Source organism: Misgurnus anguillicaudatus, chromosome 23, assembly GCF_027580225.2.
Source record: "Misgurnus anguillicaudatus chromosome 23, ASM2758022v2, whole genome shotgun sequence".
In the NCBI taxonomy this organism is placed as follows: Eukaryota; Metazoa; Chordata; class Actinopteri; order Cypriniformes; family Cobitidae; genus Misgurnus; species Misgurnus anguillicaudatus.
In genome coordinates this window covers 22,776,713-22,789,721 of record NC_073359.2, presented here as the reverse complement: position 1 = coordinate 22,789,721, position 13,009 = coordinate 22,776,713, and the positions used below count along the sequence as shown (strand labels likewise).

Sequence of the window (13,009 nt, the reverse complement as noted above, 5' to 3'; positions counted from 1 at the left end):
ATTAAGTGCTTGATACACAACAAGAATTTAATTGTGTATCAAATAAACTAAATACCGTAACTAACCTAAACACAAATCAAACAACACAAAACACAACTTTGCATGGGTCTTAAAGGAATAAATAATGTGCTTGATACACACAATGAAAAAAAAACGTCAAGTAAAACCAGAACTAAAACAAAACACAAAACAAAACGAAACAAAACGAAAACAAAAAAACACAAAACAATGTAAATTGGGCTTCAGATGAAGGAATAAATTAAGTGCTTGATACACAACAAGAATTTAATTGTGCATCAAATAAACTAAATACAGTAACTAACCTAAACACACAAAACACAACTTTGCATGGGTCTTAAATGGAGGAATAAATAAAGTGCTTAAAGTGAAACAAAACAGACAAACAAAAATATTTAAATTGGGCTTCGGATGAAGGAATATATCAAGTGCTTAATACACACAAAGTCTAAATGAAAACCAAACAAAAAATAAAGCACAAAACAAAAACACACAAAAAACTAACACCACATCTTGGATGGACTTCAGATAAAGAAATGAATCAAGTTCTCAATACACAACAAAACAAAACTAAAGGAAAAAACTAAACAAAATGAAAAACAAAACACAAATCAAACAACACACAACACAACATTAATTTGTTCTTAAGTGGAGGAATAAAAACCCAAATAAAAAGATAACCCAAAACACGAGTTATTAAACAAAACACAACAACTTTGTGTGGAAGAATAAATAATGTGCTTTACACACAACAAAACAAAAATAAATCAAAACAAAACTACAACATAATTATGTTTGGGCTTCAGATGGATGAAATGAAGTGTTTTGTTTATTATAAATGAATAGAGAGCAACATCTTTTTTGTTATGCATCTACCGCACAACTGTGTAAAAGTTTACTGACAAAAAGACCTACTGCAGTTCTCCTCGTCCGAATTATCGCTGCAGTCGCTCTGCCCGTCGCACCTCCAGTGATCCGGTATGCAGTTGTTGTCCTTGCAGCGAAACTCATGCGGCCCACAGGTCTTCTCATCTGCATACACAAACAAACACTCGGTGTAAACACTGCTTATGTCAATAAAATGAGTTTCGACCTTTAACCCCATATTTTCCTCAGTTCACCTATACAGTAATTCAACAGATAAAGTTACTTTTCTGTCTTCGCTCTTAAATAATCAACATGCTGATCAAATCTTTAAGACTACAGGAAATCAGAAATGCAATTTCCTTTCGTCTGAAAGCCGGAGGCGACTAATCCGGCTATCACGAGGGAAGATGAGAACATAATGCATGATTAATTGACAATCGCAATGCAGTGTTTGAGTGCTAATTCCCAGACTTAAAATGACAATATGAGAATTCTAATTCAAAAAGAACAAGGAGGGAATATTAAAATCTTTTTGTCCGTATCTTTTCCATTTAAAGGTGACTTGAACCCTGAAGCTAAATGGAAACAATGAAAGCCAGAAACTAGTAACTAATTAAAAGAATAACTAATAAACGATACCTAAAATAATGTAGAATTGTTTACCAATAAGTTTTCAACCTTTTCATTTGAAATAGGAAGCATGCAGAATGACAAATCGCTTTATTGTCAATTAAAAGTCAGTGATTGGCCGACATTCAATTATATGCTTAAAACAATCAATATATTAAATTTTAAGTGCTGTTTGAATGAGATTTCTCTCTTTATCTCTCAACAGGTATTGTTTCAGAATAATGGAAACTTGTAACTTGCATCACTTCTTGTATTATTGCCTCCCTATGACAAATCGCTTGTTTCCTAACCTTTGGATAAAAGCGTCTGCTAAATGCCTAAATGTAAACCTATAAATACATCCTACCAATATCTTTCTCACATCACGCAGTATAGCCAAAAGTGGATGCCATCTTTTCATAACATCTCATGGCAGGGAATGCTTTTTATCCATAGAGATGAGCAAGGTATTGATTTTTTGAGCAGCTCCACTTCACTTCAAACGTTCGGATAGACACTTACAGAAGCGTATCGTTTTAAAAAATCAATGCAGTATTATGCTGGTTAAATGTGAATATTACATTATATTCTCTCAACTAATGTTGTAAAGTGCACAAGTGTGTTATGTATCTGGGGACGTGTAATACAATCCCCAGAATAACAATACTGCCCGAGAGTCGTGCGTAATACTGATATAAGCACGGCAGGAGAAGCAATAAGCAAAATGAAGAAAATATTTTTGGGAAATATACGATTTGAAGTCATAGTTTTTAAAGATATTTCACACTGAAAAAGCAAAACTGAACCAGTTTTATGTATTTTATTACATTTTCCTTAAATTTTGGAAATGGAAACTTCCAAATCCTCTTTGTTCATCCAATTCAAATTTAAATAAGTTTTAATTTTTCTGGACTGTGCACTCAACGCAAATAGTTTTTTTTTATACTGGCCCAGTCGTATGGAAGATATTTTTGGACTTTTTTAAATTAAACAATTAAATGATAAAATAAAAAATAAAATAGCAAAATATGTCTCAAATTTGAAAATTAAATGATAAAATAAAATTAAAACATTAAATTATTTCATTTTCAAAGTGACAAAGCATCAATCCATTCAAAATTGAAAAATAAAATTAAATTGATGATTTGACATTTCATTTTTTATATAATCTTGAGGCAAGACTGACAATATTAAAATAAAAAGGCAAGCTTGAAAAAGAATCTATAAATACATTTATTTTTTAAAAGGCTTTTTTATTCATTCCCAAGCAATAATAGGGACAAAATTAAAATGTAAAGTTCAGTTTTAATAAAAAAAATTTAATGATAAAATAAAAAATAAAATCGCAAAATATGTCCCAAATTTGAAAATTAAATGCTAAAATTAAAATTAAAACATTAAATTAAATTATTTCATTTTCAAAGTGACGAAGCATCATTCCGTTCAAAATTGAAAAATAAAATTAAATTGATGATTTGACATTTCATTTTTCATATAATCTTGAGGCAAGACTGACAATATTAAAATAAAAAGGCAAGCTTGAAAAGGAATCTATAAATACATTTTAAAAGGCTTTTTATTCATGCCCAAGCAATAATAGGGACAAAATTAAAATGTAAAGTTCAGTTTTAATTTTATGTTCTCTTTTATTTATTGGTTTTCATTTTCTTTTTCATTTTAATTTTCAACTTGTATGCAAATTGAATGTTAATCAGTAGGTGGGGTTTACTTACTCAAAAAAAGGGGGATTGGCTGAATCAGTGTTTCCAACTCAGTGACTGTGTTGCCAACTTAGCGACTTTATTGCTACATCTAGCGACTTTTAGACCCATTTAGACAAACTTCGCGACTGTTTTTGCGATTTTATTTTTTATTTTATCATTTAATTTATTAACTTAAAAAGTCCAAAAATACCTTCCAAACAGTCGGGACAGTGTTTTTAGGTTTTCACTTGCCCTGCCAAAACTTTAAAAATAAAATAAAATATAATTGTATACAACCGACATGTTCCAACGAATAAAGGCTCCTAACTTTTCCGCTTTACCTGTAAAGTGACAGCAAATTGTGCAAAATATTTCTGTCACGGTTAATCCGTGTCATGTCTTGTCTCTGTTCCGATTGTTATCACCTGGACATTCATTGATTAATTACCTGCCTCATCACACCTGTTTGTCATTTAGTCTGTGTGTATATATACCTTTGTCTTCTGTTTGCTCTCACTGCTGGATCATTGTCATTGATACCCTGTCTGTTCCTGTGTTAATGTTCCTGTTTTCCTGCCTTCACCATGTCTGCCCTCGTGTTTTTATTATTAAATGTTATTTATTTTGAACCTTGCGTTTGCGTCCTGTCCTTACAACCCTTCCGTGTCGTGACAGAATGATCCGGCCAGACTGGACGCAGCGGGTTCACGGAGGGCGGTTCCCCCAGGAGTTTCGTCGAGGGGGAGTAGTGACATCGGGGTTCATTCCCCATCAGCCCTGATGTCTCTTGGGGACCACCGTGAGCGATCGCTCGCTCCTGCGGGCCTGCGGGAGGAGGATCGGCCCAGGCGGTCCCCCGACGGTTGAGTCGTCGTTGACGGTCCCTCGGAGGACCACCATCCTGCTCGCAGGGGGATCCGGAACGGACCACGCCCGATCATTTCCCCGGGGTGGCTACCGAGGGTCTCCGTTTCCGCGAGGGGATGGGAGATGATTTCCGGGGGCATCTGATCGTCGACGATTCCCAGGAGGGGGGTAATTCGTCTGCCTCGGTTCTCGGAGCGATTGCTCCGGTTCTCCTGGCGCAGTCCGGCCAACCGTCCTGTTGGTCTCATCCCGGCGGCTGCCGGCTTCGCCAGGGTCCCCAAGCCCTTCACCCCTCCCTTGGACTCTCGCTACCAGACTTTGTTTTTGTTGTGTTTTATGTGAGTGTCTGGTAGCCACTCGTAGAGGGGAGGGTAATGTCACGGTTAATCCGTGTCATGTCTTGTCTCTGTTCCGATTGTTATCACCTGGACATTCATTGATTAATTACCTGCCTCATCACACCTGTTTGTCATTTAGTCTGTGTGTATATATACCTTTGTCTTCTGTTTGCTCTCACTGCTGGATCATTGTCATTGATACCCTGTCTGTTCCTGTGTTAATGTTCCTGTGTTACTGCCTTCACCATGTCTGCCCTCGTGTTTTTATTATTAAATGTTATTTATTTTGAACCTTGCGTTTGCGTCCTGTCCTTACAACCCTTCCGTGTCGTGACAATTTCATCGTTTCTTTCGTTGTGTTTTACCCAAGTAAATGTCTGCTTCCAAGATTTTAAATAATATACATTGGTGAAAATATATTTTAGTGACTGAGGGTGAAGCACTGGCCCAATCGGCAAGTGACAATAATTTTTACTAGCCCGAACGTCTCTCACGCTTGCCCCGGGCCACCGGGGCACCGGGCAGTCCTTTACGCTGAGCCCTGTATATGTTTTGGATTCATTCAGGAAATAACTTACTGTTTAGAAAAACAGTCACAAAATATATAATAGGGGCAAATTACGGCAAAATTAGGCTTCTTTTCCTTTGCTGTAATGAATCCCTGTGTGATTGTTGGCCCCTTGGAGAGACAGGACTGAAAATTGGTGTTGGATAGTAATGGACACTGCTAATACAATAATGCAGGCCTTGTAGTATTATGTGAGACAATTTACAGGACGTTACATTAAGATGTTTAAAAGGCAGCTAATGTACCAGACGATCATTACGATGTGCATAGACAGACATCATTAGCATTAATGAGAGGCAGACCTTGTTTCCTTTGAACACAGAGATGCTAAAATATGCTTACAAAGAGACCGCCACGCAGGAATTTTTTTTGTAGCATATGCACTTTAAAGGGAATGGCACGCAGTGCCTTTGAATCTATTGAAGCTGGATATTGTAAAGCACTCTTTAGCCTTTCTGTACAGAAACCACCTTGAGCAGAAGAGGTGAATACTTTTACCATCTTTACTTCAGCGCACACAACTCTGTATTGCCACTCCAAAAGATGAACTTCTTACAATTTTTCTGAATGTTATATGCAGATATCACAAAGATCCAAGCGAGAACACACGCAAGCTTGGCTGTTTATAGAAATAGCTGGAGGAAAAATGCAAGAATTTGGGTGAAAAGTCAGACTTGGATCGACGTGCAGTAAGGGAGATATTGGCTTCAAACTCTTAAAAAAGGGGTTCAAGCAAAACTGATCCGCTATAAGCCAACTGTCCATTAGGTCAGCATGTTAGAAGGAAAAATAACCTCTCAACGTGTCAGTCTAACATACTCATACTCAAGTATAAGCAAATGTGGTGTGACATAAAAAAATTGTCACTTTACATCTATTCTGTCTTGAGTTATTCATTTAAGATGAACCAATATGAATTCTTGATGACTGTATCCTATTACCGACAGTATTAATATAATTTCAATTCTAGTTATATCTCAATTACTTCTCCTACTGTACACTGTAAAAAATTATTTGAACTATATTGACAAATGATGAGTTGCTGTAACTTATAAAATAAAGTTGACATAACTAACTGACTTGTAAATCAGTTGATTAAACTTAAAAATGTAATCTCAAAAATAGTTTAACATTGTACTGTAACTGTAATTTTTTATAGAAATAATTATATAATAACAATAACAATAACAATAATAATAATATTACTGTTGCCATTTTTACAAAATATTAATATTATCACCATCCTTTTATATAATATTATATTTGTTTTTGTTAGTATTATTACTATTATTACTATTAATAATATTCATTGTTATAATTATTATTATTTATTATTATAAGGTTATTATAATGGGAATTAAAAATAATCCTGTAATCATTACAATCCTTAGAATTATTATTGCTATTACTACCGTTATTGTACAAACTATTATTACATAAAATACATATTTTAATAATTATTATTACATGAATATGTATTATTATTCTTTTAATTTATTATTATTATTTTATTTTATTATTATTATTATTATTTTGTTTATTATCATTGCTTTATAACAATATCATCATGTGTATTATTAACAGTTTAATTTATAATTATTATTATTATGCTTATTATCATTGCTTAACAATACCATCATCACAATTGCTGTTTTGTTTTTGTTTTCTGTTTTGTTTTGTTGTTTAATGTTTTGCCTAACTGTATGTTGTATGTTTTGCACTTATAATAAATAATAATAATAATAATAATAATAAACTTTATTTTGTATAGCGCCCTTGAAAGTGGCATCTCAAAGCACTTGACATAAAAGTTGAAAAGTTGAACAGTAAAATAAAGTTGAAATTACTTAAGCTAATTCAACTTTATTTTTATAATTTTATAATTATTTTTATAAAATTACAGTTTACTCCTAACAACTCCAATTTATAGCATCTCCTAACTAGTCAATACAGTTCAAATTAATTGTAATTTCAAATTGATTAAACTTAAAAATTGAAGTGCAACAAGGATTTTTTTTACAGTGTAGACAGCAAAAATCTGAAATAGAGTCTTCCAGTAAAGGGCTGTTCAAATGATAACAAAAACTTTAACTATAAAAAATATAGTTCACACCACAACTATAACGATAAAGATACAATGAACGGTATCGTTGGAATCACTTTCTGTGTGTTTTTTTTTTCAACTGATGAACAATAAACCATTGACAACCAATCAAATCTATTTAAACTTCAAATTTGAAATGACAGATGACACTGTGGAGAAGCTCATTGCTGAGGTCCATAACATAAAATTGCCTCAGGTATCCATAAATTTGACTATACATAATGCTTTTTATTCTATTGACTACACCTAAAGATAAGATATTAGATTACCCAAACTACTAGATTCACTGTTTAGAGTAATGCGAAACGCAATGTTTAGGACATCTGCTATACCCGCTGTGTAAATACAACAAAAACAGCATATTTACACATTCGGTGACATGTTTTACAACGCAAACATTTTTCTTACAGGAAATATGCAGTGTTAGTTAATGCCATTGAAGATATATATATGTTGCATGAGTACTGCGCCTCGCGAACGAATTAGCATAAAGCTATCGTTATCGTTCGGTGGTGTGGATGCTAATAAATTTATCGTTAAAATATACAAAATATACAAAAGAGCCCCTATGGTCCGATTCACGATTTTACATGTCCTTTGGTATGTTGGTGTGTATTAGTACATGTTAACGATATGCGAAAGGTACAAAACTCAAAGTAAACAATGACGCAAGTTATCGTTTCCAGCGTAAATCTCTTTACAACAAACACACGGATTGTATAGGCAATGGTTTACTTTCTAGGATTGGTGATGTAGACCAGTATTTCCCAACCAGGGTGTCAGGGCCCTCAGGGGGCCTCAGCAGATTTCCAAGGGGGCCTCAAGAGGACTTAAAATTATAAAAAATTTGTGATGCTTCGATAGCATTTAGCTTAGCCCCATTCATTCAATGGTACCATTTAGAGATAAAGTTAGAAATGACCAAACACATCAACGTTTTTCTTCGACTCGCCTGAAAAGTCCGCTCCCCTTCTCCCTCTCATAATGGGAGAGGGAGGGTGTTACTGCGGCGAGTCGAAGTACTCACAAAAGTGCTATTACGCCATAAAATATAGTTCCTCTTTTAAATCCGCTTAGAAAAGCTTGCTCGTATAACTACTCGTCTTAAATAGGAAAAACGTTGATGTGTTTGGTCACTTCTAACTTTATCTCTAAATGGTACCATTGAATGAATGGGGCTAAGCTAAATGCTATTGAAGTGTCGCAACGCGCTCCAGCGCTAACGTGCACGCACACAGATGATAGAGGGATGTATCAACAATTCTTAGTTATGGTAATAACATATTTTAATATTGAAAATGAGTAGACTATTCCTTTAAGTAACCAAATTTAAGTTTATTTTGGCTAGAAGTCTGTTATCCATAATCGGACTATATCTGGTCCATAGTTAACATAGACCGTGAAATGACGGCGATTGCTTGCTGGTATTCTTTACTTAGTAATGTGAGCTATGCTATCCACATTTTACAGCACTTTATCTTTAGTGTATCTCCACAATACTCAAACAAAAATGAGAGAAATGAATCATGTGAATCTCCAAAAGAGCAATAACATCTTTCTAAAATACCTACATTCCATCATGATATACATAAACCGCTGGCAGCTTTTATGGAGACAATAAACGCAGTCCTTAATATAAAATACCACTGCTCTTTATAAAAAGAAAAACATCTCTATGAATGTAATTACATTAAATAATCCATTTTGGGCCCAACGAATGCAAATCGGGCAGCTGCTCAGGAACCGAACACAACTTGACCTGACACCGCTCGCCCTGAGAAACCGTTAGCGCTCGGCTGAACGGTTTTCAACGACTGCTCTCACCACACTAGTTTCTCTTCCAACCCAATGTTGGCCCGAGAGTCTCTCTTGAAACCTGGAGAAAGCTATTCTTATTCATCTGAGTCAGCCTTCTGGGTAAACAGCCAGTGCAAAATTAAAGCAAATGGATCGGTTTTAAAGTTACGAAATCTCTCACATGCCTGAATCGAGGGTGTTCGAGGGACGGTGATGATGTGCGTGAGGTAATGCTGTTTGACGCCGTTTGACTCATCGCAGTTGGCCTCGTCCGAGCCGTCTGCGCAGTCGGGGTCTTCGTCGCACACCCACAGTTTCGAGATGCAGTGCATTGTCGTCTTGCACTGAAACTGGGACGGTGAGCAGGTGTTCTCGGCTGGAGATGTGGAAGAGACAGAATAAGATGTTTTCATCCAAACTAAAGCAAGATAAGAACAGTTGACAAAAAATAAAGTCTCTCAATCTCATCTCAGATGCATCAAAAATTGATTTAAATCATCGATTTCAATATTTACCGTGACTTTACTCAAGTCAATATTAAAGGATTAGTCCATTTTCTTAAAAAAAAAAAAAAAATCCAAATAATTTACTCACCATCATGTCATCCAAAATGTTGATGTCTTTCTTTGTTCAGTCGAGAAGAAATTATGTTTTTTGAGGAAAACATTCCAGGAATTTTCAAAATTTTAATGGACTTTAATGGACCCCAACACTTAACAGTTTTAATGCAGTTTAAAATTGCAGTTTCAAAGGACTCTAAACTATCTCAAACGAGGCATGAGGGTCATTTTAGTCAAGAAAAATAAAAATATGCACGTTTGAACCACAACTTCTCGTCTTCCTACGGCTGAGTGAAGAGTCAGCTCGACCTCACGTAATTGCGTAATGACATCAAAAGGCGTGTTACATATATCAAACGCACATTTGCGGACCATTTTAAACAATAAACTGACACAAAGACATAAATTATTATCATTCGACATACAACAATGTCGCAACGGTCCGCTTTCTCCACACTGGGGCGTAGTTTCGCATACGTCATCCGTGACCTCTTGACGTGATGACGCATTACGTGAGGTCGCACTGGTGCATCACAGGACCGGAGGAAGACAAGAAGTTGTGGTTTAAAAGTGCATATTTTTTATTTTTTTTTTGACAAAAATGACCCTCATGCCTCGTTTGGGATCGTTTAGAGTCCTTTGAAGCTGCAATTTTAAACTGCATTAAAACTGTTAAGCGTTGGGGTCCATTAAAGTCCATTCAAATGAGAAAAATCCTGGAATGTGTTCCTCAAAAAATATAATTTCTTTTAGACTGAACAAAAAAAAGACATCAACATTTTGATGACATGGTGGTGAAATAATAATCTGGATTTTTTTTAAAGGATTAGTCCATTTTCTTAATAAAAAAAATCCAAATAATTTACTCACCAGCATGTCATCCAAAATGTTGATGTCTTTCTTTGTTCAGTCGAGAAGAAATTATGTTTTATGAGGAAAAAATTCCAGGATTTTTTTGTCATTTTAATGGACTTTAATGGACCCCAACACTTAACAGTTTTAATGCAGTTTAAAATGCAGTTTCAAAGGACTCTAAACAATCCCAAATGAGGCATAAGGGTCTTATCTAGCGAAACGATTGTCATTTTTGACAATAAAAATAAAAATATGCACTTTTAAACCACAACTTCTCTTCTTCCTCCGACTGTGTGACGAGCCAGCTCGACCTCACTTAATTGCGTAATGACATCAAAAGGCGTGTTACATATATCAAACGCACATTTGCGGACCATTTTAAACAATAAACTGACACAAAGACATTAATTAGTATCATTCCACATACAACAACGTCGTAATTGTCCTCTTTCTCCACACTTGTAAACACTGGGGCGTAGTTTCGATACGTCATCCGTGACCTCTTGACGTGATGACGCATTACGTGAGGTCGCACTGGTGCATCACAGGACCGGAGGAAGACAAGAAGTTGTGGTTTAAAAGTGCATATTTTTTTTTTTTTTTGACAAAAATGACCCTCATGCCTCGTTTGGGATCGTTTAGAGTCCTTTGAAGCTGCAATTTTAAACTGCATTAAAACTGTTAAGCATTGGGGTCCATTAAAGTCCATTCAAATGAGAAAAATCCTGGAATGTGTTCCTCAAAAAATATAATTTCTTTTAGACTGAACAAAAAAAGACATCAACATTTTGATGACATGGTGGTGAAATAATAATCTGGATTTTTTTTTAAGGATTAGTCCATTTTCTTAATAAAAAAAATCCAAATAATTTACTCACCAGCATGTCATCCAAAATGTTGATGTCTTTCTTTGTTCAGTCGAGAAGAAATTATGTTTTTTGAGAAAAAAATTCCAGGATTTTTTCTCATTTTAATGGACTTTAATGGACCCCAACACTTAATAGTTTTAATGCAGTTTAAAATTGCAGTTTCCAAGGACTCTAAATGATCTTAAACGAGGAATAAGGGTCTTATCTAGCGAAACGATTGTCATTTTTGGCAGGAAAAATAAAAATATGCACTTTTAAACCACAACTTCTCGTCTTCTCCTCCATTCGTGTGACCCACCAGCGCAACATCACGTAATTGTGTAATGACATCAAAAGGTCACGTGTTACACATATGAAACGCACATTTGCAGACCATTTTAAACAATAAACTGACACAAAGACATTAATTAGTATCATTCGACATACAACAATGTCAGAACGGTCTTCTTTCTCCACACTTGTAAACACTGGTGTTCGATACGTCATCCGTGACCTCTTGACTTGATGACGCATTACGTGAGGTCGCACTGGTGCATCACAGGACCGGAGGAAGACAAGAAGTTGTGGTTTAAAAGTGCATATTTTTTTATTTTTTTTTGACAAAAATCACCCTCATGCCTCGTTTGGGATCGTTTAGAGTCCTTTGAAGCTGCAATTTTAAACTGCATTAAAACTGTTAAGCATTGGGGTCCATTAAAGTCCATTCAAATGAGAAAAATACTGGAATGTGTTCCTCAAAAAATATAATTTCTTTTAGACTGAACAAAGACAGACATCAACATTTTGGATGACATGGTGGTGAATAAACCACCATATAAATAATTTTTTATTTATCCTTTAAAGATTTCAAGGTTATATGTTTACGTACTGTAGGATGATTTCATGTAGAAAATAGTAAATTACAAAAAAAAAATTATTATAATTAAAATATAAACCAGGCAATCCATGATAATATTTTTGGGATTCACCACGTTATTACATTTTAACGTAATTCATGACAAAGTCAGAAAAACAAGGTCAACGCCAAGCCCTAGTGGTCTAGATTAGAACCAGAAAACCTTCATATTCAAGCTGCTGTGTCCAAAGCTCAGCTAAGCCTTTGACCTCGGCGACACAGCAATCCTGACCCACAGCGCTCCCCTCCTATAGGGGTCTAAAGCCAGTCTCACCAATTCAGCACTCCATAGGAGATTAGCCCTGCTAAACCATCCCACTCGTTGGCTAATCAGTGCCCGGGGGTGAGTTACTGTAAGTTTTCCTTGATCCGAAACCTAGTTAGACCCCCTCAAAAGCCTATTAGAGATCTGGGGACCCTCCGGGTTTGGCTGCATGCTGCGCTATTTAATATCCCCCTCCTTTTTTACTTCAAACTTTTGGTTTTCCTCTTTTAATCTCTTTTGGAGAAGATCGAGAACCGTTCTTCTTCGGTTCCCCACAAGGGTGGGGTGTTTTTTCAAAGCCCAGGGAGATACTCGACTCAAGGAGTGAGAATTTAGGTCCCTGCTGTGGCTTTAAATTGAGTGTACTTACATGAGCAAGTGCACTAGCTTCTGGTTGTCCCCTACTACTGTACACTCTCAGAAATAAGGTGCAAGAAGGTACAAAACTTGTTATTGAGGCGGTACCTTTTCAAAAAAGGTAAAAGGTGCCATCAAAGGTACATATCTGTATCAAAATGGTACATATTAGGAGCTGAAATGGTACATATAAGTTACCGTCCCAGTGACAACATTTGCACCCTTTTTCTGAAAGTGTACTAGCACCTAAGACTCATATTTGAATGAGAATTTAGTTTTTATTACTGCAAACGCAAAAATTAATCATTGTACCAGCCTTATTTCTGAAGGTGACACT

General features: G+C 35.5%; 1 protein-coding gene across 1 annotated transcript in view; it reads right to left on the bottom strand.

Moving 5' to 3' along the window:
• The window catches only part of lrp1ba (low density lipoprotein receptor-related protein 1Ba), a 332,672-nt gene that overhangs the window by 51,764 nt on the left and 267,899 nt on the right, over window positions 1-13,009 (bottom strand). The window contains exons 66-67 of the mRNA XM_073862191.1: window positions 9,114-9,247; window positions 934-1,045 (exon numbers count right to left, since the gene is read on the bottom strand). Coding sequence (XP_073718292.1) covers window positions 934-1,045; window positions 9,114-9,247 — 246 coding nt within the window. The remainder of the gene's footprint in view (window positions 1-933; window positions 1,046-9,113; window positions 9,248-13,009) is intronic.